The sequence below is a fragment of the Crocodylus porosus genome, unplaced genomic scaffold (assembly GCF_001723895.1).
Source record: "Crocodylus porosus isolate Cpor-Errol unplaced genomic scaffold, CroPor_comp1, whole genome shotgun sequence".
Classification (NCBI taxonomy): domain Eukaryota; kingdom Metazoa; phylum Chordata; order Crocodylia; family Crocodylidae; genus Crocodylus; species Crocodylus porosus.
The window spans coordinates 83,311,053-83,338,991 of record NW_017728949.1 but is presented as its reverse complement, the minus strand read 5'-3'; the positions used below and the strand labels follow the sequence as shown (position 1 = coordinate 83,338,991).

The 27,939-nt window shown below is 41.0% G+C and overlaps 1 protein-coding gene across 3 annotated transcripts in view; it reads left to right on the top strand.

Annotated features, from left to right (window-relative positions):
• Positions 1–27,939, top strand: part of CCDC148 (coiled-coil domain containing 148) — a 146,961-nt gene that overhangs the window by 40,229 nt on the left and 78,793 nt on the right. For all 3 annotated transcript variants that reach the window (XM_019554576.1, XM_019554577.1, XM_019554578.1), the window contains 2 exons: positions 19,962–20,100; positions 25,906–26,112. In XM_019554576.1, the coding sequence (XP_019410121.1) occupies positions 19,962–20,100; positions 25,906–26,112 (346 nt within the window). The remainder of the gene's footprint in view (positions 1–19,961; positions 20,101–25,905; positions 26,113–27,939) is intronic.

Below are 27,939 nucleotides of genomic sequence, written 5' to 3'. Positions count from 1 at the left end.
TGGCAACCCTAATTCACAAACTGTTAATCCTCCCAAAGTCATCAAGTATTTAAAATCATATTTAAAAATACATTTTAGGGGATTTTAAATTGCCTTCTAGCTTCTTAGCCATTAGTATGCTGTTGCTTTGTTCATGGTTTCAGGATTTCTTCTCAAATACCCAGGTGCTAGGATCTCTTTCCTTCTTGTGATTTTGTTTTTTGCCTTTTTAGTTAAAAACTGAGATTCATTAGCCTCAAAGACTGAGAGTTGGCAACACTGATATTTGTAACTTTTTAGAAGTACAGTCCTTTATAGGGCATTAAAAGATTAAACAAAGACTGTGGAATTGTAAGTCTAAAACTCAGATCTTTGCATTCTGCTGACTTCTTACTGCCCTAAGGGTTTACCTAAATTGCAAGGGAAAGTATGACTACTGCATGGGTAAACATATTTGAACTCAATCAAATTTGCATGGGTACCAATAACAGTGAAAACATGGAAGCACAAATTTCAGGCTGTTGAACACCATTACTAAGAATCTTTGCCTAGCTTGTACAGCTCATGCTGAAGCTTGTGCCTCAGCAATTGCGGCAAATATGTGTATTCATACTAGTCATAACTTCCATTGCAGCATACCCTAAGTTTTGTTCATACTGTGATTTTTTTGTTTTTATTTTTTTTTAAAGAATCCTGCAATAGAATTATAGCCTTAATGACCTGTTTTTCCTTGATATAGTTCAGAACTATCTCTTTATTGCCTCACTTTTCATATACATAAACTGCAGGCTTTCTTTATTATGCCATATATATAGTAGATCACACTTTTCTTGGCTGCTTGTTTCGGAGCAGCTGACAAACTTTGGCACAGATCTGAGAAACTGCCAGTTAGAATGTCTACCCTAAAGTGTAAAAAAGAAAGCCTGTAGTTAAAAATTAGAGTTCTTGTGGTTACAAATTTCTTTGGACCAAATGAACAATGAGAGAAAAAAATCTGCCTGTCACAATATTATGCATAACCATTTCAGAAGTAAGGAAAAAAAAAAGAGCAAGAGATTGGTTTTATAAGGGATTCTATTTCTTCTTGTTTTGGTGGATCTAAAAAAAGATAAGAGTTTCTTCTTTTTAAGAAAAAGAGAAAAATACATAAATAGTATAGAAGAATTGAACTACCAACTGCATATTTTGCAAGGAAAAAATATGCAATTAAGGCTAATTTTGGTAGATAAATTTTATCTATAAGTTATTAATAAAACATTCTACTTTTTAATGTTGCTGGAATATAAATTTTATTTGTAGAACCTCTGCCTCCCTCAAATCTTGAATTCCCACTTTTGATATTCAACCCAGAATCACATTTTACCTTTATTTCTAAGGAAAATAGTAATTTTCTGAATGATTTAAATAACAGAAAGACAAAACAGTAATTTAATTTCCAGTCATTTGTATGTTTAAAACTTGCCCTCTAGTTTTTCCAGAAAAATAGTTTCAGGGTATGTCAAGTAATTTTACTCTGTACAAAGCTTTTAACTGGATGTTTCCAGTACAACAATAGACAATGACACGGTTGACAGCTGGGGAAATTGACATCTCACTTGGTGGTATTGTTGCAGTCTGTCTGTCTGCAGATTCAACAAGACAGCAGTGAATGAAGTTTACATTGTCCCAGCTGTTGTATAGGATATCTGGCGATTACTGAGGTGGAGAGGGTAGCTTCCCTTATTAGTTGTTTATATTCTTTAGAGGATGTAAAGCAAGAGATTAACTCTGGGTAAATCTGCTTCAAAGGAAGCAGCTGCCTGAGGGTTGTTGTGTATAGGATAATTGCCATGCTTCAGTTCTAAAACCAAATAATGGATACTTCTAGTAGAAGAACAATAGATATGATTTGGTAAAAGTACCACATTTAATATCTGGATTACATTTTCACCCTGGTGAAAAGGCCAAATTCTGACATTTTAAAGATGTATGTAATCTGAAAGATATTTGAGAGATTCCAGTTTTGTTTCAAGATAAGATCCCATACTTGTATTTTCACTGAGGCTAAAATAAAACTAAATCTTTCAGGATACCCTTTCTGGATTATGTGCAATGCACCAATTGTATACTGGCAGAGAATATAAAAGTAAAAATTCCCGGTATACTGGATGTTTAGTGAGCAGCTGACAAACTTTGGCACAGATCTGAGGAACTGGCCGTTAGAATGGCTACCCTGACCATTTACAATAGACCATTATAATATACTAGCCAATCGTCCATCAGGAATGACAGGAGGGGGAGGATGGATGCCACCACCCACCACCCTGTGCCACTGCCATCTCCCAGGAGCAGAGGTGGGGGGGAAGCCTGCCCCTTTGGCCAGCACCCTGTGCTTCCACCACCTGCAGGGAGCAGGGCTGGGAGTGGGGGGCGAGGCCAGTGGCACTGGCCTTGCCCTCCTGCTCCATCCGCTCTGTCTCCACCATCCTGGCGGGGGCTCTGCCCCACCGCTGCCTCTTGGAGTGCGAATAAAGCATGACAGACAGACAGACTAAGGCTTTTATCATATTAGATTTTTCTCAGTGTGTCCTCCATATCTCTTTCAGGAAACCTAAACAACTCTATCTCTGTTCCTGTAAAGGTAGAAATATACCTGCAAGGCTAATTGGTTGCTAGAACAGTACACCTAGAAACAGAGGATTGCTCACTGCTTGACTTGGAAATTTAAATTGAGAATGGGGATCCCTTTGAAAGATAAGTTGTAGCTGAAACAGTTATGAGCCCAATGTAGGAATCATGAAGTTGATGTGAATGGGTGCATTACATGAGCAGTCAGCTGAGATGATTGTAACTTTCCTCTCTGACCATAGGCTAAATAAAATCTTATATTTATGATAAAACTGGCAGATTTTAAAAACTTTTCTTAACAAATAAAATAACGATTATTCTTTATTCTCACCCCCACCTCCCTGTTCTCCTTGTAAAATTCCCAACTTTTAGAACTACAATAGATGGTGTCAATATTACAGCAGTTCCCAAATACAGGATTATTTGCACCAAGCCATTGCAGACGGTTTAAAAAGAAAAATTCCTCGCTTCCAGTGTAAAAATATAGGATTAAGCGGCCATAATTGTCCTCAAGCATGCTTATTATTTTCACAGCTGGTGACGTGCTCGGAGTTTCTTAGAACAAACAATTCGTAGCAAACAACTTTGGCTAATTTAGTTTATTTTTTAACTTTTTAAAAATAATCTGCTATTCTACTTATGTATTTATACAGTGTGGAAACCTTTTATTCTATAGTTTGTAAAGTAAACACTTAGTCATGTGTGCACATCTAATTTGTGCTATTAGTGCTCATATGCTCAAGATGGTTCTGTAGAACAGCAGTGTTCCTTGCAGCTGGGTATGTGCCCTAAGGTCCTCATGCTCATATAGTGGTGGCATGAAAACCAGAGTGGTACCAGCTGCTGCTCCATTCCTTCTCATGTCCCATAGCTGCAAGGTAGGACTACTCAGTGTCTGCTTCTTGGTTTTGTTTTGTTTTTAAATTTACTCTTGCTAGCTGTCTTTTGGTAAATATTAGGCTTAGACTAATTTTTGTTTCTGAGATTTAGTTTTATAATTTATTTGAAAAATATTTCTTTTTTCCCTCCCACTTTTCTGCTTACTTACTGGAGCCAGTGTTGTTTTAAAATTGAGAGAGTAGGTTAAATATTGCTCATTTTGTGATATAGCAACACCAATAAACAATGGACATGCTAGGTGTCGTCTTTGGGGGGGTTTTTTCCGGGGGAATCCTACATCCTCGGTTTTTCTATGTCCTTTAATTCTATCTCTAAAAGAACTCTGAAATTTAGATAAGTTTATTTAATTGGATTCAGGTCCAGCTGTAGTCCCAGTGGGGCAGACTCCATCTCTGTATGAGTGCTTCTGTAAATTTGAACTTAACTAGCTCCGTTGTCTAAAGTCTCAGCTTTCACATGCTTGTGTTCAGGCCTGTGTGAAATTACAAAATTGCAGCACTACAGTTTTTCCAAAAATTGGGGGTTTCCTGACTTTAAAGATTCAGGAATCCTAGATCTATCCTGACCACAAAGCTCCTTCCATGCCTACTGGATTAAAATGTATTTAAATAGTGCCAGAAGCTCCTTTTTGAATGGGGCAATCATTTCTCACCTGAGATCCTTCTTTGGTTTCTGATGTAATAAGCCACCCCCCTCAAGAGTCCTTTCTTATGTGTCCTAAATGTTTTTGTATAGTATGAAATGCTATGCAAGAAATTTTTCAGTTCCAAAAAATGCTGACGCATACTCTGACTTGTGAAAAGGTTTCCCTTTCTTGTCCAAGCAATGCAAAAGTTTGTAGTGTTGGCAAATCTAAAATAAACTATCAGTAACAGACTCCTATAAAACTTTGCACTACACTAAGTGTTTGGGAAATTTGGTAGTTCTGCGCAGCTTTATATTTGTTTTGTCATAAGGTGAAGGCTGCCAGTTTAGGCAGACGAAGGAGTTTAAGAAGAAGGGTGCAGATGGTGTGGTGCATCACCACATATACCATGACCTAGTGAGAGAAGCTTTACTAATATGCTAGGGGCCTAGCACTATATTATTTTGTTTAAGATTGAAGCAAAAACACATATGTAACTTTATTGGAATGTGCACTAATTTGTTAGTTTATGTTTAAGTTTTAAAAGATGAAAGACCCTAGGGGGAAACCCCCCCATCAAAATTAGTATAAAAAAAAAACTTTCATAAGATCTGTAATCATTATAATTAAATATATGTCTCTTATTCAGATTTGTAGAACAAAATCTAGTTTTCTGGAGTGTCTTGAAAGTTCCTCCAGTATTTCACTGTCAGTCATTTCTACACCTAAATTAATGTTACCACACTATGCAGAAGAATAACAGACAGCAAAATTGCAGAAGAAGGGACAATTTGGATAGTGGACCATCAAGAACATTAAAAAGGAGAGGGTTAACGCTTATGGAATGAAGAGACATTGGCAGGAAAAAGATAGATTATAATGAGCATTGAAGTCAATTGATTAAGTGTCATCTGAAAAGAAATGCTACTGACCCTCCCAGGCAGTTGGTTTTAAAGTTTTAATGTTTCGGTAGAGTAGAAATCACACTGTACCACTGCAATCCCTAGATCCAGTCCCACCAGTCAGACAATTTGTAAATGCATTCCTTCTTGTTGGAAGCCGTTCTTGTTGGAAGCTTTTCACAGGCACCGGGATCTCATAGCAAATAGGAGTGCCATATCAGCGATTCATAGATTGTAAGGCTGTAAGAGACCTTGGAATATCACCAGGCAGGAAAGACAGGTGGGGTTAGGTGACCCCAGCAAGATGACAATCCAGTCTCCTCTTGAAGATTTCCAGGGTAGGCGATTGCACCACCTCTGGAGGGAGCTTATTCCACAGTCTGGACACCTGAATTGTGAAGAAGTTTTTTCTAATGTTGTGCCTGAAACAGTCTTCCAGGAGTTTGTGGCCATTACTCCTGGTTCTCCCCAAGGGTGCCCCGGTGAACAGTTGTTCACCGAGCCCCTGATGTACTCCCCTGATGTAGCAATAAACTGCTACCAAGTTCCCTCTTGGCTTTCTCTTTTTCAGGCTGAGGGGTCTCGGGTCCCTCAGCCTTTCCTCGTATGGCTTGCTGTGCAACTCTCTAAACATATGGGCGGCCCTTCTCTGGACTCCCTCAGGTTCTACCACGTCTTTGTTAAAGTGCAGCACCCAGAACTGGATGCAGTACTCCAGTTGGGTCTCACCAGTGCCAGGTAGAGTGGAAGAATTACCTCCATGGTCTTGCTGGAAATTCATTGACCGATGCATGCCAAAGTAGTATTTGCTCTGCTGGCAACAGAGTCACATTGCCGGCTCATATTCATGCTCTGGCCTATTATTACCCCCAGGTCTCTTTCATTTGTAGTGCTGGTCAGGTTGGCATTGCCAAGCCTGTAGGTGTGCAAGGGATTGTTTGTCCCTTGGTGAAGGACTTTACATTTCTCAACATTGAACTTCATCTGGTTCTGATTCACCCAACTTGCTAGACTGTCCAGATCCACCAGTATCTATAGCCTATCTTCAAGCGTGACCATGCTTCCCCATAACTTGGTGTCATCTCCAAACTTGGCTAGTGAGCTCTTCATCCCTTCATCCAAATCATTGATGAAGATGTTGAAAAGTACAGGACCAAGCCCCGCCCCCCTGCAGGACACTGCTGTCCACTTCTTGCCAGGACAACACAGATCCGTTCATTAGGACTCTCTGGGTTCTGCCCCGCAGCCAGCTTTGTACCCACCTAACTGTCTTGCACTATCTTCCAATTTTCTCGCGAGAACATCATGAGATACCAGATAAAAGGCTTTTTGGAAGTCCAGGTACATAATATCCACCACTTCTCCCTTATCCAGGTGACAAATCACCTGATCATAAAAAGAGATGAGGTTTGTTAGACAAGACCTGCCCACGACAAAGCCATGCTGGCTGTTGTTCAGTATCCTACCTTCTGCAAGCCTATCATACATAGATTCCTTAGTGAATTTTTCCAGGATTTTCCCTGTGATAGATGTTAAGGTAATTGGTCTGTAGTTAGTCAGGTCCTTACTCCTCCCCTTCTTGAAGATGGGCACAACATTGGCCCTCTTCCAGTCCTTGGGGCGTGCCACGAGTTTTGGAACAGTTTTGCCAGGGCCTCTGCAACGACGTCGGCCAGCTCCTTCAGCACTCTTGCCCCTTCTGCTGCCCCCTAGCCAAGCCAAATTTCAACTCCCTATGCAAAACATGAAGGCACTAGTGCTTTTCAACAAAAAAAAGAAGAGTCTTTGAACATGGTGAAACAACATGTTTCTCTAAGCTTGTTTTTGGAAGTTTCTGGACCATTTTATCTGTATCTTCTAAAAATACTCAGTTTGAGGCAAGCACATAATATGGGATTCTTCAGCCTGAAAGACTGTAAAGTTCAGCAAAATAATAAGCAACTGATAATGGAAGGTATTAGACAAATTTATGCATAGGTATCAGAACTCGCGTTCCATATATAAAAAAAAAAAAGAATCAATTAAAATGTAATTACATGAGGTATTTACATGAAGGAAATTCTTATGTGATGGTCATTAACTCATTTGTTTCATTGAAGATATAAAAAATGAAACTTATTATTAATATTAAACTACCTTGTCAAAAATAAGGAGTTTGAGTATATCTAGAAATTTTACACCGTAAACATAACTCTCACCACTACGACAATAATGCTGACATTGTGATCATGTGTACTCACTTCTTTAAATCTGCGGGTTAAGCAAGGGCTGCTGAGCTAGAAAGTCCTGAAGCTTCACATTGAAAAGGCAAGAATAAAACTAAGCAGGGCCTAGAAAGAACTGAAAACTTCTATCCTTTTTAGAGCACTGCTTGGGCAAAGAATTGGGACCAGAACAGGTGAAAAGCTTCTTCCTGACCAAAGAAAGATCATGGATACCCTTTCTAACAGACTTTCTAATATGGCTGCTGCATTACAGAAGCTAAAAGCCATCACTTAAAATCACACAAGTTCTTGTCCTGCTGCAAAAGCAGTTTCTTAATATTGAGGTCCATTTTCACTTGCTAATATCTGCCCTGAAGAGAGGGTGGATGGACAACTCTGTGTTACTCAAACTGGTGTAACTGCCCATATCCATATAAAACAGCCATCTTACAAATATTCATGTGAAGAAAAACAAGGAAAAAGGCAAGAAACAAGCAGCTATTTAGAAGATTAAAACCTGTTTTGTAGCATCTCCCTCCTTTTAGTATTGCCTCTAACCATATTAAGAATAGTATGTTGCAGCATGGCATAAATCATGTTATAGACCTGTAATGTTGTTTCTGCAGTGCCATTTTTAAGTAATAATAAACTTTGGACTTTTGTTGCATGAAAACCTGAGGGGGAAGGATGAAGGAAAAACATTCATTGCCCATTGACCTTCATCCTTCCTTCATGGGTAAAAGTAGTAAAGGCTCGTCTTTCATCTATTTGGCCACCTCCAGATACCACAAAAGGGCAGATAAATGGTAACAGTCTGTACAAGTAAATTTTAGGTGAAAAAGTGAGCCTGGATTTTAGTGATGGGGGGGAGGCTACAAAAGGGCAGCATCAGGGTGTAGTGGAAGTGGGGACAGTGTGTGAAATGGAAGCAGTGCTGCCCCCACCCCCAAGAAGACTTCCCTCTGGTAGATACAAGCTCCAATGTGGGGACACCAGCTTCTCAAACACCATCAAGTGAGGTCTAGGAGCTTTTTCTTTGCTTTTTCCATATAATCGACACTGAATCAAACTGTGTGCAGTGGTTTGTATTCAGCATGGTTATATTGCACACAGAAGATAGGCACATAAACAGTTACTGCAAGGGATATTAGCATGTGAATTTATATTGGTTTCTGCAGTAACTGCCCATTTACATGTTCTTACCTCATGGTATATGTGATGTAGTTTTACCCTATGTGCAGGGGAGGTGGGATGAGTTGCCTCCAAAATAAGACTGTGCACACAGGCCATTAGTTCAACATCTACCCTACTCCACAGTGAGTTCACATGCTACTTTGCCTTGCATTCACTTGTTTGTGTGTTCATATCCATAGTTTTATAATGGGGTTGTATTAAATGGTGCTAAGCAGAATTTTTATTTTTATGTCTGTTTTTTTTTAATGGCCGCTTTGATTCAATTTGGTTTTCTTCAAGCCATTGCTATCAGAAACTTGTTGAATAGGAGTTATACTTGTATGTCTTGGATAGTAGAAGCCCATTTATTATGTTTTTTTCCCCCCCTCCTTTCAACTAACCTCACATTTCTGACTACCTTCTCCCCATCCACCTCTCTGTTGTTCCAGTGGATATATCTTGATGAATATATATAAAGGAACTGGTGGGTGGTGCATTGTTTTATTGCTGTTCTCCTGTTTTCTGTAGAGAGTGATCAATATGGTTTTCACTGCACTAGAATTTCTGATGCTTATTTTTGGCTCATATATAGCAATAAGTATCAGTGACTTCAAGTGTAGAGAATATATAATTATTAGTAAACATGCTTGTTAATTTTATGTCTCGGGTGTTGAAAATATATAGTCTGCTTAATTGTGGCATATTTGCAAGAGGTGTTTGAAATATGAAGTCATTAAAATCAATGAGGGGACAAAACAGGATTTGATTTCGATAACTAGTCATGCCATGCTTGTTTTGAGGTGCATATTTGTGCATTGTCCTATAATGTCATCTATAGCCAAATAATATTTTAATGTTGACACTTAATCTACAGTCAATCAATACCATCATGCAACATGTATAGAATTGTTATAAAACTGTATCCAACAACACTCAGTCTATTTTTTTCCATAATGAAATATTATTTCTGGTATTCTGTTATGAAAAAATACTCTAATAAAGCCTCTTCACTTTATGTTGGGGAAGCATTAGTCTTGCTGCTTAATTTAATGTGGCTGATCATTAAATGCAAATACATCAAAGTTACCATAATTATTTATATGTTTTGAAGGTCATATTCTTTAATTTCTAATTGAGCATAAGAAAACAAACTAGCTGTCTGCTATATTGCATGTTATTTTCATTCTATTCAGAATATAATCCTTCTTTTTTATTATTGCATCTCCATATGACACTTTAAAAATGTATTTTCTTCTTCATTCCTAGTTTCCTGGCACATTCTTCACAAAGGGACTTTAAAATGTGAACCAAATCTCATGCATGTTAATACTAGGACTTTTTTCATTTCAGCATTTGAATCAACAAGTCTGTAATAGATTCTACTAGAACCAAAAGTTTCTTCTCTGGCCCATCTTCCTTCATAAGAATAGATTTTTTTTTTTTTGGTTTAATCCAAAATGAAAGGTCTCTGCACCCCCAAATGCCAAAAATGAAAAGCCAAAGAAAATGAATGCTAGATTTGCAATGTTATCAATGGAGGAAGCTTTACTGCTGCCACAGCCCTGTTATTCAGTAATTCAGGAGTTAAAGGGTAAGCACTGAACTACTGAGTAATTCCTCCCCCTACCTGAGGGATTTGAACCAAAATTTCCTAAGAGTGTGTTCTAACCACCCCATTTTGTAGGGAGACAGCTTTCAATGTTAATACTTGACTACTTTAGGGGTGTACTTGGTAGCTGTGTTGGTCTGAGACAAAAAGACATACAAAAAATGAGAACTCTTGGTTCCAACATGATACCTTTTATTAGACCAACTGGAAAATGGCAAGAAAATTGTCCTCTTCTGCAAGCTTTTGGGATCAAAGTTCCTTTGTCAGGCTCTGGGTAAAGTGTAGATTGTACAAGATAGTAAAAAGTCCCCATCCCCACTTTTTACCATCTTGTACCATCTTCACTTTTCCCAGAGCCTGACGAAGGGACTTTGATCCTGAAAGCTTGCAGAAAAGGACAATTTTCTTGCCATTTTCCAGTTGGTCTAATAAAAAGTATCATTTTGGAACCAAGAGTTCTAGTTTTTTGTCAACTGCTGAAACAGAGACTGGAATCTAGAGGTGTGGCCTAAATTCCCAACTCACACTTTGACTACTCTTATTCTATACAAACGCAAATGAAATGACTGCATCAGAAGAACTACCTCAGAGTATGCTTATAACTTAGTGGGACATCTGGGTTCTGGTTCATGAGCCTGTCTAAGTTAAATTTCTCCCTAGTCTCAGTGAACTGAATAACTAAGGGTTAAGGCACTGTCCTCAGAGGTGAGAGAGGTAGGTTCAAATTTCATGCCCTCAGATTCCTAGCTCTCTCAAATCCTGAACATGTGCTCTAAACCTTGAGCAGCTATTGATTAAATGGAGAGTCCTTCAACAGTTATGTAAATCCTTCCCTGAAAAAAAAAAATCAGTTGAAACTCTTGGGCAATTTTTGACCAATATTTGCAAATAGTTCTCATCTAGTCAACCAGTCCAACCCGCTGCTCAAAAGAGGACCATCCACAACTATATCATCCCAGCCAAGCCTTTGTCTAGCTGGGTTCTAAAAACCACCAAGGATGGAGATTCCACCACCTCCCTGGGTAACCTGTTCCAGAGATTTACTACCCTTCCAGTGAGAGAGTTTTTCCTAAGGTCTAGCCTAAACTTCCCTTGCTGCAACTTGAGACTATTGCTCCTTGTTCTGTCGTCTGTTAACCCTGACAACAGTCTAGTTCCGTCCTCTTTGGAACCACCTTTCAGGTAGTTGAAGGTTACTATTAAATCTGCCCTCAGTCTTTTCTTCTCCAAATTAAATAAACCCAGTTCCCTCAGCCTTTCCTCAGAAGTCCTGTGCCCCAGCCACCTAGCCATTTCTTTTGCCTTCTGGTGGACTCACTTCTATTTGTGCACATCCTTTCTATAGCGAGGGGTCCAAAACTGGACACTACTCCAGATGTGGCCTCATCAGTGCTGAATAGAGGGGAATAATTGCTTCCTTTGATCCGCCGGCAACGCTCTTATTAATGCACCCCAGTATGCCATTAGCCTTCTTGACAACAAGGGCACACTGTTGGCTCATATCTAGCTTATTGTCCACTGTGACCTACAAGTCCTTTACTGCAGAGCTGCTGCTTTGCCAGTCAGCCCCCAGCATGTACTGGTGCATGGGATTGTTCCATCCTAAGTGCAGGACTGTATTGGTCCTTGTTGAACTGCCAGGTTGGAGGGTTAGTCTCCCCTCTACCCCCACTGGCAGCAGGGTCTGCCCACCATCACTGCCACGCTTGCTCCCTGCAGGGGATTTATCCCCCTGCTGTCCCCTCCACCAGATGCCAGAGGGAGGGAGAATATCCCTGTATCTGCCCCTCACACCCCAAAGGGGCTCTGCCAGCTGGTGCCTGGCCATGCCCCCACCCTGCTACTGCAGTAGGAGGGGCAGGGCCTTTGGGGGCAGCAGCCCTTGTCATAATATTGTAAAGTGCAAGCTTCTTCCCAGCAGGGGGCTGTGCTGCGGGCAGGTAGAGCTGCGGCAGGCTGTGCATGGCAGCACCAGTGTCCAGAGCAGTCCAGAGCCTTCCAAGGCCCCCACAGTTCTGCCATGCTCTGCAACTGCTCTGCCAGCCCCACAGCACAGCCCCCTCCCAGGAAGAGGCTCGCGCTTGGCGAAACCATGTCCTGGGATGCTGCCCCCATCCCTTGCCTCTCTAGCAGCTGGGCAGGGGTGGGGCTAGTCGCTGCCAGTAGGGCCCCTGGGGGGGCAGGGAGGAGGGGTACAGGGAGCAGGGTTATTCCCCACTCTGGCCCTGGGGTACCGCAGCTGGGTTTGCCCCAGCCCGGCTGCAATCACTGCTCAGTCTGCGCTTGGGGACAGCCCCCTCCCAGCAGGAGGGGGCTTGTTCCACCATACACTGCCTTGAGTGCTGGTGCATGGGAGTACCAAGCAGTATCTGTGGCCAGGCTGGGCTGAACGAGCAAGGGGAGAGTGACCATGATGGTGGCAACAGCCCCAGTCACGGTTTCCCTAAGCATGAGCCTCTTCGTGGTGGGGGGACCAAAATGAGGAGTCAGCAGAGCTGCTGCAGAGGGTGGCAGTGCTGTGGGGGGCTTGGAGGGTGCTGGCCAGCTCCAGATACTGGTGCTGCCGTGCACAGCTTGTTGAAGTTCTGCCTGCCTCGCAGCACATCCCCTCTCTGGGAAGAGGTTTGCTCTCTGAGACATTATGACAAGGGCTCATCCCCATCAAAGGCCCTGCCCTCTGCCACTGCAGCAGCAGGGCAGGGGCAGGCCCCTTGTGGGCAACGGGGCAGGGATGTGGGCAACGGGGACAGCAGGGGGCTTATTCCCCTGCAAGGAGCAAGCACGGCAGCCAGCAGATGTGTCTGCTAACGGGGGTAGAGGGAAAACTAACCTTCCTCCCTGGCCCCCTCTGCCTCAGGGGCCATGGTGCTCTGCTGCAGCTGCAATGAGGGGGGAGCTGCTGGCAGACCTGGCTCAGGTCCTTGCCAGTGGGACAGAGAGAGGGGAATTCAACCCCTTTCTGGCCAGTTCAAACCAGACTGGCCATACCCCCCCAGCATACTTCGGTGCAGCCAAGGGCACGTTCTAGTGCTCCCAGCTCCTGGCCTGAGCATCTGCAGACATGGGCCTGCATTGCCTCAGTCCAGGGAGAATGTTTTGTCCTGTTACAAACTGGTTCAGCGCTTCACAACTGGAGAAAGGTGCAACTGGGCTGCTACACCCCTGGATCTGCCTTTGCTTAAGTCCTGCCCCTCAAATTGTTTCAGCCACTTCTGAAATGCAGTGTTGCTTCTGAGCAACAATACATAATCAGTTCATATAATAAAGTGAAATGTAGGGAAGGGAAGGGAAGGGAAAACTATCTGCCTGCAGAAAGGGCAGCAGTTGTGTGCATTTAGATTTTTTCCTCAGTAGCCTTTCCTAGGTAAAAGTAGTGACAATAAGAAATAGGAACAGAATTGTTGTCAGTTGATTGTACAAAATACAGAAACAGACACATCCAATACAAGAAAAATAACACAGCTAACGAGAGATGCAATTCTTTGCCAGGTTATCAGGTATCTTGTAACAGACATTCCTATTCTTAATAAAATACAAATAGGACAATGAGCATCATAAGAGACTGGAAGTGTTTTCTTGCTTCTCTCTGCAGGTATTGATTTTGCTAGGAGAGGATTAAGCTCTTTCTACTGATTAACAGGGGTAGGTTACTCATTATGGCACCAGGTATAAAGAGGAAGGGGTTGACTCTTTCAAGGAGTGTTTTAATGGTATGAGTTGAGCAGTCCTGAGGAAAAAACCCTATGATGAGCTAATCCTATGGAAAAGTTTGAGGTTATATGAAGGACTATCATTTTTGTGTCGCTAAAACAAAATTCCTGAAAGTATGTGGAATGTACTTGTGCAGGAGGTTTAAAAATTGTCTTCTCACAACTGGATAGCCAAGGATATAAGTAACAGTCTCTAGTTTGTGCAAGCACAAATAGATATCCTGTGAATGCTGCAAAATGAAGGGAAATGCTTCTCAACTGTAAACTGTTTTGTAGAAGAAAAATCCTCCCAAAGATTACTTCTTTCAGTATTGCAAGATCTAGTTCTTGGTTCTCAAAATGTTTCATTCTGTAGGTATTGGGAATGGCCATTGGTGATTCGTAGACCGAGATTAAGAACTGTTATGGTGGACAACAGAAGCAGTACCTACTTATGCGCATCGTAATATAATATCGAGTATGATAACATCCCTGTGTTACACTTCCGCATAACAGTTGCAGACAGTAGAGATGTATGTGATGGCAACGCACTAATCAGAAGGTACCATTCACGTACAGAACAAAAATTAAATACACCACAACAGTGCTGCAATCATGTAGCAGGAGGTACAGTTGAGGAATTCATACTGAGGAAAAGGTTCTTACCTCAAGAGTAAGAGCCATCTCATAGAAGTGATCTTTTAGCATTCCAGAAATTAATGCTAGGCCCATGTAAACCTACTTCTTTGTTCTTAGTCATACCAGTGGAGTTTCACAATACTGAAAATACATTCATAACTTGTAGAAGGCAGAACTTACCCAGTTTTCTTCTTTTGTTCAGTTCCTTTCAGCAACAGGGCCAGTGGATGAAGCTTTTTTAATGAATATAGATCTATAATGTTATAGATCGGTTATTTTAACAGAGGAGTCTTTCAGCATGCTTTAAAAGGAAATCAAAGCACACTCATGTTAACCTCTCATACAAGTTTATCCCATAATTTTGGGCCCCTCTTTAAAAACCCTTTCGCTATCATTCCAGTCTTTTTATTCCCAGATGAAAACTAGGCCGAAGTGACTTGCATAACCTATTATACAATAGAAGTAAAAAACCCCCACTGACCTCACACCTGTCATCCTACACTTGAACTTATAATAAGGGCCATCAAACAACTGCAGCCTATATTTGAAAAGGACTAGAGTTTGAGAAAAATACTTTCAGCACCCCGACTTCTGCCTTCAAACAGTCCTATAACCTTGCCCAACTCATCATCAGAAGTAAACTCCCTGCTGAACAGCAGGCACCTAATGGGACCCAGCTCTACCTCAGTAATAAATGCAAGACCTGTCATCATATTTCTACAACCACCACAATCAACACTCCTCACAACAAAATCATCCATCAGAATCCATGGGTCATACACATGTTTCTCTCGGAACGTAATATTCCTCATGCAGTGCACCATATGCCCTCATGGAAACTGGATGAAATGAGACTAAAACTATGCACTCCTCATCTAAATTCACAGTTCTAGTGCTCAAAGGAAATCTCACCAACACCTCTACAAGGTGAGACTGGGAATAGAAATTCGCCAGCTTATTGGACATCAACCATCAGAATTTTAACTTAGGTAACGATTTCATGATTATAGGAAGTTAGGGTTGGAAGGGACCTCAGGAGGTCATCTAGTCCAACACTTTGCTCAAAGCAGGACCATCCCCAACCACATCACCCCACCCAAAGCTTTGTCTAGCTGAGTTTTGAAAACCTCCAAGGATGGAGCTTCCATTACCTCTCTGGATAACCTGTTCCAGTGTTTTACTACCCTCCTAGTGAGAAAATTCTTCCTGATATCTAACCTAAACTTCCCTTGCTGCCACTTGAGACGGTTGCACCTTGTTCTGTCATCTGCCACCACTGAAAGCAGTCTAGCCTCCATCCTCTTTTGAACCATCTTTCAGGTAGTTGAAGGTTGCCATTATGTCCCCTCTGTCTCCTCTTCTGTAGCCTAAATAAGCCCAATTCCCTCAGCCTCTTCTCAGAAGTCCTGTCTCCCAGCCTCTTCACCATTTTTGTTGTGCTCTGCTGGACTCTCTCCAGCTTGTCCACATCCTTTTTGATCCAGATCCATTATAATTTTTCTGATACTTGCTAACCCCCGCACTTCACAGATTACAACAACCATACTTAAAAAGCTTTTGATCCACCTGCAATTTAGCTCATCTGTGCCCGCTTCTGTCTCTGTCTGAGGAAGGATACTGATACCCAAAGGCTTGCCTATGTCTGTACAAACTGTATACTTCATCCAATAAAAAATATCATCCACCAGAGTTCTTGCCTCTTGCATAAGCATAGTGATCATGATCCTTTCCTTGGACCGTAACCTTGTCATGGTGGAGAGGCTTATGTGTTCCAGTGACCCTCAGAGCTATGTCATTTGTTGTCTTCTACTCCTTATAGTGTCTTCCCTGGCAAACAGGTTTGAGGCAGGGTCCCAGACTAAGCATGGTTTAAACTTCTGAAGATCCCAATGGTGCAACAGATGTACTTGAGGACCTGCTGTTCTCTACTGCTGTGAAGGCAGACAAGGGCTGCAGTGGGATAGAGTTCTCTGGTTGTTTTGGACATCCTTGCCACTGGGTCCAGGGCTCCTTCCTGTCAAGTTTGTGTGGCTGTTGCTTGCGCACTGGCTTCCCCACATTAAAATATATCAGATGCAGGCCTCTGCCAAGGGTGTTAACATCTCCCACAAACCAAGTCCTGTGGTGATGGACAGGTGGTGGTGGTGGGGACAGGAACGGTGATCTCTGAGAGTCCCTAGCCACAAATATGTATGTACGTGGTGGTCATGTGATGATCATATTGCACTTACCAAGATAAAAGTACAATTTAGCAGCTGCAGCCATGACTGAGCAGTCCTATTTAGGATCCCCTCTGCTCACACTGAGAGGGGAAGGGGCTAGAAAAGGTTCCCTAAACCTGTCTTGAACTGCCCTGGCTGGATTGCTGCATCCAGTGGGATCACTCTACCTGCAGTCAAAACCAACAAAATAAAGTACTGAAATTGTTAATGGTGCTGCACCATACATCAAGCTGCAGCTCATTTAAAGGAGAGCAGTCTTGCTCAGGAAGCCGAGAAATGGCAGAGGAGGAAGAAAAGTGCACAACATCCTGGTCAATAGCTGTGCCCCCCACCCCAAGACATCACCTCTCATATCTGTGGAAAAACTTGCAGAGATTGACTCTTCAGCCATCTTAAAACTCACCAATAATTCCCTCCTCCCTGGCAGACATCATCCTTGTATTGAGGGATAGTCAAAGAAGTGATCATGATAAAGAACAGAGAATGAGAGATGTTTTATGAGCTAATTGGTCCATTTGTTCTTATGTCACACCTTCATGATGCACTATTGTGGCAATAAATGAATACCATATTTAAAGCACACAGGGCACATCTACATGTGCACCAGACTGTTGTTACTGTGCAGTAATTTAGTATTTGCTTAAGCAAGTACTAAATGACTGTGCAGTAACTGGCATTACTACACAGTCCTGACGCCACATGGGTTTTTTCCCACACTACTGTGCAGTAGCGTTGGCATCATGGTTTGTACCTGCTAGCATTACATTGCTGTAGCAATGAACAGCCAACAGCTAGATTTCCCTGGAACAGTGAATATCTGTTTGTTCCAGGGGATCATTGTAACTAAGAACACTTCCTGAAAAGTGTTCTCAGTTACAGCATTCAGAGAGAGTGCAGAAAATCAGACCAAGTCACAGAAGAATTAGTAGTACAGCCTTGAGAACAGAAAGTGTGCTTTTCAGGCTAAGTACCAATTGACTTAAAGGGACTTGAGGCTGGGAAAAGAGAAGCTGCCCTCCATCATACGATCATTTCAGTGTTTAGAGAAAAAGGACTTTGCTTATACCAGTAAGTAAATAGCATGCCAAAGATGCCTCCATTATCTCTTAATGAAAACAATTAACAGAACACTGAACTTGTTGATTTGAGTAGTTAAATCAAAAGGTAACAAATGTATTAATTCCAATGGAATATCAGGTTAGGTTCTTATATACTGTAAGATCACCAACACAAAAAAGCTGGAATGTCTGTGAATAAAAATAGTTTAACACTAGCTATGAATGGTTAATTTACACAACAGTCCTGTTTCTGTTTTCAGCCAAATTGGTGACAAGAGTATCTTGCAGCAAATTCTCTTCATTGCTGTAAGACTGTGTTCATATAGATTATTCCCCTTTTGTTGGACAATGATACGAGTTTAGAGAGTCCAAATTGATTTTTTTTTTTTTTGGCTGTGTTTTGTATATATTGACCATTTTGGCAATTCAGAACCTTAATACATCATAATTGCTTTCACATATCACATCTTCTATTTTCTTTTTTGCAAGTTAGATTCCATCTGCTTGTTTCACCCCATATGTTCCCATTTCATACTCAGTTAAATTTTGCCTTCTGGGGCTGGATATGAACTCGCCCATTCTTAATTGCCTCAGAAATCCAACAGTAAATTTGTATGGGCCTTAAAAAAAACCAACTTGTTTTCAGCACTGAAAACATTCCAGAGCCATAACTTCAGGTAATGAAATATTGTGAAGAAATACCAGCAACCATAAGTAGCATCTTTGGCCAGCTTTATTTCACTTGACATTTTTTACACAGTGTAATTTCCTAAGTACTGTGGAAAGCAAGAATGTTTTAATACTTTCAGAATACTTTAAGGGTATATTTGAGTACTTTAATACATTTTAGCATTGTACCACATCTCTCTTTGTGTCTTATTTCCTTTGCTTCAATAATGTCCCATAAAGATCTGCAGGTAACTTCCTAGAAGAGGGGTAGCACTGACCCAGGAACAGTACTTGTAGAATAAAAGAATTCAGTCACTGAGGAAGAGAAAAAAACCTTGGAAAGTGGTTTGGAAAAATACTTTTCTTTCTAATTTAGGCCTGGGAGTAGTGTTCTGGCAGCAAGGAGGGCAAGAACTCTCATCTCCTCATAGTGATAAACTGATTCTTTAATGTTCCAGCCAGTCTTTTACTCATGGGACCAAGACAATACAATAGACTGGGAAATGTGGGTAGAAACAGATGTTACCTTGATGCCCCCATAACATATTTTATGGGGGCACAAAGGCCAAGCAAATAGATATCCACAGATATAAATAGCCACGCTATAAATAGTGGTTGCAACAAAGGTGTTATTTATTTGTGCTGGATGTACGTTTTAACAGTGGATATCTGTTTATGGTGCAAGAGTGAGTAGCCTGTAGCTGCCCATGCTCTTTAGCTGCCCTGGCATGTGCTCCAGACATTTGAGGGACCTGATCTTAAACATGTTGGGAATCTCTGGGCAAAACTGCATCCCTCAAGTCCTAGGATTGCCTTTCTGGTTTTCCCCGCTTGCTGAGATACACCCTTGGGATCTCCAGGGTGCATCTCAGTAAGCGAAGAAAGTTGGGCAGGTGTTCCCAGGGCCTGAGGGGCCAGATCCTGCCCAGGAATTCCCAGGGTGCATCGGACCGGGTTCCTCAAGCTTGAGGAGAACACATCAACAGTTGTCCTGGAACATCAATGGGTAATGTGTGTTTTTTCACAGTGAAGTGGATCAGCTGTGTCTGGAAGTGTCCAGGCATAGTTAATTCACTTCATTTTGCAATGTCTATTTCTACCCTGAAATTCCCATCTCTGTTGGGAATATAGTGTAGGGCTCTGGAAGGCCCTTTTGGGGAATGGCTTTGGATATCCAAGAACAACAGGTAGGAGAGAGACCAGGAAGGGAATATTGCTGCCAGCTCTTCTCTTCTGACTTTGGGCAAGCAACCTACCTTTTGTTCATGTTGTTTATTTATTTATTTTAAAACTAGGGGTTAGGGAGTGAGTGGGCTGAGTCTTTGTGAGAAGGACAAGAGCATAAAGTACAAGGCAGAAAAGGTGTGGCTTCTCTTTGCCAAGAACAGATCACAGGGCTGGTTTTCATTATCTTATTTGTCCTGCCTCTCACCGTTTCTATTTTCTTTTAATCCATCGCTCTATTTAATAGAGTTGACTCTACATGAGGAATATGCTTATACCCACTGTCATTCAGTAACTTCTGAATGACATTTCAGAAGCCCGTTTGACATTCAATTACACTCTGCGTAGATGTTCTGCTAATGCAAGGGTTAGCCTTAAAGAAAGCCAAATCTTATGATTTTCAGATCTCATTCGTTTTCAATTTAAATTATGTTGGACCTGATTATTTTGAATATTTACAGGAACTTTGGATGGAGTGAAGATGATCTCTGGGTTTTTCAGACTGTTATAAGTCAATATCCAAGTGACCTTCAGAGAAGAAGAACTCTCTACTTGGATATGCTACAGAGGTATCTACCCGACAAATCTAGGCATGAGCTGGTAAGTGCTGTTTTTTTTATGTTGAAAAGCTCCATTTGTTTTAAAAATCACTGTAATGAACATCTGCATGAATATATTAATTACAGAAGCTTGAGAGAAAAAAAGTTTTATATTTTAAAGTGAGTTAAATTTTATGCAAGATAAAAAAGTTTTATATTCATAAAGACAGTCCAGATGAAATATTCTAAATACATGCCTAATATAACTAACAATATGGTCCTGAAAAATTTCACTTCTCCACAACATGGGCTTCAGCAGTGCTGAAATTCCACCCTGTGAATCTAAGAACCATGAATCCAGCTTGCTGGGATTGTTTGTGCTATGGGTGTTTATAGTCATGTCACATTGTTCTTGCACTCTACCTTCTTGGTCTCTTTTTGTGAGTAGGAACCCTCTCAGATTAATCAATCATTCTGACTTACCTACTGTGCATGTTTCAAGCAAAAATGTGGAAAATTGCCCAGAATTGGCCCCCAAAAGATTGCTGTAGTTAAAAACTATGATATTCTAAGTGCTTGCAATAAGCATTGTATGGAGCAAGTTTATTATTTATTCTTTTTCTACTTGGTAGTAAAAATAAGAGAGACTTAAAAACCAAGAGTCTTCAGGACAGTGTATAAAAAAATGGAGAAAGCAGGCATCTGCTTTCATGTTCTTTTAGACCAAAAGAGACCATCTAGCATTCTGTGTTGGTACCGTGCCTAGTGAAACGGAGTCACATTCGTGACTGGCCATTGGGAAACATGAAAAACAACAGTGAAGATGGTTGGTTCTTCTCAAAGTAGAATTCTTGTCAATACTAATACTTCTGCTTTCAGAAACTGAGCTGAAAGAAAAGGTGAGACTGATGACCTTTGTAATATGCATGTCAATTAATAAAAGTAAATCAATAATTTAATGGGTCTAATTTTAGACCCTCAGACTTTATTAGGAATTATTTTAAATAAATAAATTGGATTATATTACAGCTCTGGGTCCATTTTTCTCTTAGGGGAATGGAGCAGCATGCTACATATAGATTTGTTCTAACAGTACTAAAATCTATTTTTAAAATAGTTACATATTATTAGCATAGCTAAACTGGGTTTGCTTAATTTCTGTATTAGTGATTGGCAGTATATTTTCAAAGCTTGTAAGTTTTTTCCTGAATGTTTGACAGGTGTGAAATTAACATAAACTAAGCTTTATACCACACAGGTAAAATCTTAACAGTAGGATATTAAATAGAAAGTATTTTTAAAAATTAAAGTTCTTCACTCGTGAAAGCTTTTGCATGATAATCTGAGTCTGGTGATTTTTTTTTTTCTAAGATAGGTTCAATCAGAAATAATTTTTGTGATTTGATTTTGATTGATTTTTTTTTTCACATCTGAGAAGACAAAAAGTAAAAAAGGGTAAACAACTTGCAGCATATATGATTTTTCAAAGCTGCAAGGCCAGACGGTTATTTTCTCTTTGACTTCTAATTCATAGAAGTCTAAATCCTACTGCTATGTTACAGGCATGAGCTTCCTTGTCCATTTTTGTTAGTTATGCACTTGGCAATCAGGGCAGCCCTCAAGAACCATAGTCCTTGTGGTGCAGTAAAATTAGTTTAGTGGGGTTGTATCTTTGGATATAATTTTCACCATAAGTCTGACTGCTGAAGTCAAATACCATTTTAACTTTCATGTCAGCCTCTTTCTACAGACGCCTGACTGTTGCACAGTCCCATGGCATATATGTCTGTGGCCTTTTTCTATATTCCAGTACCAAAACCCACATAATTACTTTATCTTGTGCAACTTCAGTAATTCTTGTACATTTTTTTACTAAGAATTTTTGTTGTATTCAGGAAGATCTTTTGCCTGTGAACATAGATCTGGGGAGCATTATAAATTCCCAGTTATCCAGGAGCTTCTGGTAGCCCTAGGACAATACATTTTTGAATGTTGTATATTTCCCATTCTTCCTCCGAAGAATGTTGCTTGTTTGGGACTTTGTATCTATCTGAAAATGGACATGCTTGTAAAAATGTATCATTTTGCAGAAAAGTGCAAGGGGGGTAACTCCAGTATTATTATTCATATTATCACAGTGCATGAAGATCCTGACAGATTGGGGCTCCACTATGTTTAGTATAGCACATTTACATAGTACATGAACAATGTAGAATCACAGGGCACATCCAGACAAGTGCACACATGCCTCTTGCCTCGTCTCAAATCCCTTTGATATGGGGCAAGAGACACATGTCGGAATGAAAAAATGTTCCCTGCACTGCAAGTTTGCAGCGTGGGGAGAAAATTAGACCCCTGGATATCTAGGGGTCTTAATAAAATGGAGTTTAAAAAAGTGGGGCAGCCTGAGGCAACTGGAGGCTGGGTCCTCCACAGAGATGCTCTGGCTGCCAGAGCATCTCTGTGGTTGGCCCCTCGCCCTGGTGCCGAACCACGCGGCCTGCCAGGCAGCATGCTGCAGCTCCAGAGCTCCAGTGCCAGTAAGTTAGGAGTCAGGAGGGTTGGAGGAGGGGGGGAGAGGACCATATGGGGGACCCCCGCTGGCCCCACACACTCTTCCCAGCCCCCCTAGCCCTGCTCTGCCCGGCCTCACTCCCCACCTGCCCTCCAAGCCCCCCCGATCCCTGCTGTGCCTGGCCTTACCCTGAGACCCCAATCCCTGCCCCCCGACCCCAGCATCCCCATAGGAAAAAACAAACAAACAACCCCCCCAGCACTTATCAGCAGTCCAGCTGCTGTCTGTATCACTGGGGCCCCGCCTGCACAGTGCGAGGCAGAGGGACGGTCCCAGCAGCCTCAGCCCAAGCCCTCCTGCCCCCTGCCCTGTGCTGCCCAGGGGGGTTCTGCCAGGATACCCCCTGAGGCCCCCCAGCCCCTGCTTCTAAGGTAAGTAGAGGCTTTTTTTTTTTTTTTTTTTAAGTTTTTAAGATTTGCTTTCTGTTTGGGCATCCACATCATTATTAAACAGGTTAACTTGCACTGGACCCAAGACAGACCCCAGTGGAACTCCAGTCAAAACTTCCTGTCTTTCTGACATTGATCCATTTAAAATTACTACAAAGTGAATAGATAACCGGCTCAATAATGGTACACAAAGGGTAATCATATTTAGCCTACATTTCTGCATTTTGCTTATGAGAAGGTCACATGGGACTTCATAAAAGCTTTACTAGAGTCCAAGTATATTATGTCCACTGCGTTCCCTTCATCCACCCAACTAATTACTTTGACAAAGAAAAAGAACAAGTTGATCTGACATGATTTGTTCTTTAAAAATCTATGCTGGCTGTGATTTAGCTCTCCCACCTCAAAGTGGTTACAAATCATCTTTATAATTTGTTCCAGTAACTTCCTAGGTATTGAAGTCAGGGTGACCAATTAAAACATTTCCAGGTCCTATTTTTTGCCTTTATGTTTTGGTAAGATGGGCACTATTTCAGTACTTTTCCAGTCCTTTGTAACAGCCCCAACCCCAACCCCAACCCCAACCTTGTAAATATTAGGGGTCTGCAAAACAGGGTGTATTTGATTCAGATTTGGATTCAGCCTGAATCGGGGACAGTAATTTGATTGGTTGATTCAGATCACTGTCTCTGGTTTGATTTGGCTGAATCTGAATCTGAAGATTCAATGCTAATTCAGAGAATCAGTGATTAAACCACAGACACAGCTTTAAATGTTTTTTCTACATACCTTGAAGTACCAGGTGCGGCTCATGAATGCTGCAATGCTAGGGTAGATGGAGCGTCCCACAGGAACGTGGGGGAGAGGGGGCCTGTATGCTTGGCAGTGAACCCAGAAATGGACTGGAAGTACTTCCAGTCCACTTCTGGTTCCACCAGGAAGCACACAGGAGGGCTCCCCCGTACTCCCCTCAGCTTGTGAGTCAGCTGCGGGAAACCTCGGGTTCCCCCTCCCCCCCAAAGCGAGGAGGCATCGGTTGCCAAGTCAGGGGGTCACGGGGTGCCTCCCCAGTGCTCCCCGGTGGACCCGGAAGTGGACCGGAAGTACTTCTGGTCCACTTTAGGGTCTGCTGCCGAGCGTGCTGGGGAGCCCCCCACACTCCTGTGGGATGCTCTATCTGCCCCAGCATTGCAGTGTTGATAAGCTGCCTGGTACCTTGAGGTATGTAGAAAAAACATTTAAAGCTGTGGCTATGTCCGAATCTCTGAATCTTTTCGAATCTCTTTGAATTGATTGGGAGGGTTCTGAATCGATTCAGAGAGGTTAAAGGATTTCCTGATTTGATTCGGAGATTCAGCCACCAAATCGGGCCACATCTCCACCAAACTGAATCGGCGACTGAAGCTTTGCACAGCCCAGTACATATTATTGCTATAATCTTTGAGATCCCTTTTTTGTCATTTTTTTTTATTACCTGGGACTGAAGTTTGTCAGGCCCTGCTGACTTATTTAAACTCATCAAAAGTGGTCTGACAATCTCTTCCATTTTCACAACACCCAGCTTTTCTCCTTCCTTGTATGTATAATTTTCATTAGCTCTCTGCTTGTAGCTTATTGTTTTTGTGAAGACTGAGGCAAAGAAGCTTTTGAACAGCAACTTCATTTATGCCTTTAGTTAATAGCTAATTAGTAGTGGACCTACAACTTCAGTAGTCTTTATTTTTTGACCAACACATATATAGAATCCTTTCTTATTGTCCTTAATTTCTTTCACTAGATGTAACATTTTAAACTTTTGCTTCCCTGATTTTTATCCCTGCAAGTTCTTGCTATTCCTTAGTGACTTGCCCATCCTTCCAATGCCTGTATGTTTTCTTTTGCTTTTGAAGCATGCTAGAATTCTCCTTGTGCAGCCACATCAGTCTCTTGCCATTCTTCTTGTGCTTCCATCATGTTGAAATTAGCTTCTTGTTGAGCTTCCAATACTATGCCCTTTAGAAGCTGCCAGCCCTTCCAGACCTCTTTATCCTTCAGTCTGTCCTCCTATAGGCCCTTTCCTACTATATCTCTGAGTCAGTTGAAATCCAAGTAAATAAAGTACCTGTCAAAAAAACGTAGAGTGTGAAGGTCTCATTCTGCAAACCTCCCTCACCCCTAGTTGTACCTTCTTTTACAAGCATCCCTATTAATTTTAGCATGGTTGTTTGTACTATACGGCCCTGATCTTACTCCCTTGTACTCTCAAAAGCCTTATTGATAAGGGAGAATTAAGTGGCTGAAAGGAAGTAGGAATAGCAAAGTTGGTGGATTCTTTGACAATGTTAGATTCCCATCTCTTTTTAAGTTTTTATTCAGAGAATCCAAATTTATTCCTCTGTTTTCCATTAGGAAAAACAATTGGGCATATTCTGTATTGCATCAGTGCTGCATCATTGACTTCAGTGGAGCCATGAGAGAACAGAATTTTCCATTAAGGGCCTGATTTTACAAATTATTCAGTATCTTATATAAAGTACTTCCAATATGCAGAATTGTACAGTTTAAGCCTAGAAGGGGCCATTAGATTACATAGTCTGACCATTGGACATTACAGATTATTAAGTACTACCCGATTACCTCCATGTTGAACCATGTAACTTGGTTTAGAATGAAGCATTTTAGTCCTTGGGAGATGAAACCATTATGTGCTACATAGAGACACTAGGAGAAATCTAGGTGCCATTCAAGTGCAAGGAATGGAGGTGTTCTGCACCTAACAGAAGACTCAGGACCTGCATTATTGATTCCATAGGAATACTGTTAATATAAATGGTGACTTGCAAGTTACGCAATAATGTCCAGAATGATTTTCCTTTCATTTATGTCTGGTTTTAAATCTTTCTGAACTATATCTGTTTTTTAGGTTGTTCACGAAAAAGCTTTGGACCGGTATCATTTCACTAGGAATCAACACAGAGCTTTGATGTTAAACTGGGCTCAGGCTAGAGAAGCCTTTTTACTGAAGGCTATAATGACTATTGCTGAAGCCTGTGCTGCTCATGAGGCAGAAATGATGTTGGCTAATAATAGACGAAAGCAACAGGAAATCTGTGCTGATCTGAAAGGAAAGGTAGGCCAAATTACAAAACTACCACACATGTATCTGTTGTTAGGTGCAACTTGGTAGGCTCAAAATTAACTTCAGCAAAATCTTGTATAAGATGCAGTATCTTGAGACATTTATTTGTTTTTACTGTTTTGGTTTAATCCTTCTGGGCAATGCATTTTTTTTTAATATAAGAAAAGAAAATGCCTCCAGGTGAACAAAGAAGCACATGATCTTTGACAAAGATCTGTATATTTATACCTCATTGACTTGTGTACGTTTAAACTGCAAGTGACTTCGGTTCCTTCTTTTCATAGCTCTGATCCTTACTGACAATAGGGACACTCATGTACACTGAAACAGCTTTATGATTTCTTTTTTCTGTTAATTTTGGTGGTTTAAGCTATCATTCAGTGGCATAAAACCATACAGCTTCATTGGAGTCAATGCAGCTATCCTCATTTTCACCAGCTCTGAATCTGATCCATCAAAAGCATGCATGAATAACAACATGAAAGGAAGTGAAAGTTATGTCATATTCCCACTCGTGTTGAACCCCACTATTTTAACTGTTTATCTTTGCTAGCAATGTGAGTTGTGTTTGATATGGGTAAGATAGAAGGCTAACTGCATTAAATACTTTTAATAAAGGGCTAAGAGTGGAGTAAATACAAAGTGTTAGAACCTGGTTGAGAACAAATGGGCAAAAGGTAGATGAAAAACATTAAATTGAGTTAGGGTTTGGAATACCTTTCTTTTTTCCTAAAGTATAAAAAAATTTAAAAGCTGGTTAAAAATGGATTTTTTCATGTAAAAATCCAGAAGCTTTTTAGATAAATTCATCCACATATTTTGAAAAATCTGAATTTAAAGAACAATGTTTCTGTTAAAGTATTTCTTCTTTTGTTTATTTGTGAGAAATTACAGCTTCTAGAACTTGAAAAAAATGGAAGCCACAGTTCTTCTCTCTCTTAGATAGGTAGTTTTTACTAGTATTTCACAAACATTATGAAAAGTGTTTTAACAGTGTTGGAAACTGCTTTTCTGTAGAGAATAGAATGAAAGGGGAGGAGCTAAACACAAAGAAGAGGAAAGTGATATGATGTTGATGCCTAAGGCACTTAAAGGGGGAAAATCACATTTCTGAGCATGACAATTCTATAAAAGGCATGTTAAAATGTGTTTGAACTGGGCTTTACAATTTTTCCAGTTGCAGAGAAATTAATACTTGAAAGCACACATAGGATTCTCACTTCACTATTGTCATCTCTGTTGAACTCTTACTGGTCAACTAAAATTAGTTTTGGTTCTTTCAAATTGATGGTGCTAAATAAGCAAACAAATCCCCAAATTTGGGCCATATTCTTCAACAGAGTTACTCTGGATTTACAGGAGTATGACTGAAGTTAGAAATGTGACACTTAAACCTAATCTTACCTAAGAGATTACACTTTTTCTGTGTTTTTACTCTGGTACATATGGCAACATGGAACTTCTGTTCACTGAGTTTCTGCTTGGAAAACCCAGCAAGGTTCATGGGATTTATTAGGTAGTTGGGTTTAGTCCCCTTAGAATAGTAGTAGACTAGATTCTGATTTAGAGGAAAGTGGCCTGGAATTAGTCTACTGGATACTGTCTGATGGTTATCCCTGAAAGACCAGGCAGCAGATAAGCATAGCTTGCAGTGCAATGGTCTCTGGCTGTATTCTTTTTAGCACCACATGTGACCTCTGTGTTTGGGGCCAAATAGAGAAAGTGGCTGGGAATGCTGACGAGTTGAAAACTGATGTGTTGTGGGAATTCTCAGCCAGCTAGATCTGGCAAATTTTCTATCTCTGAGGTGGTACAAAA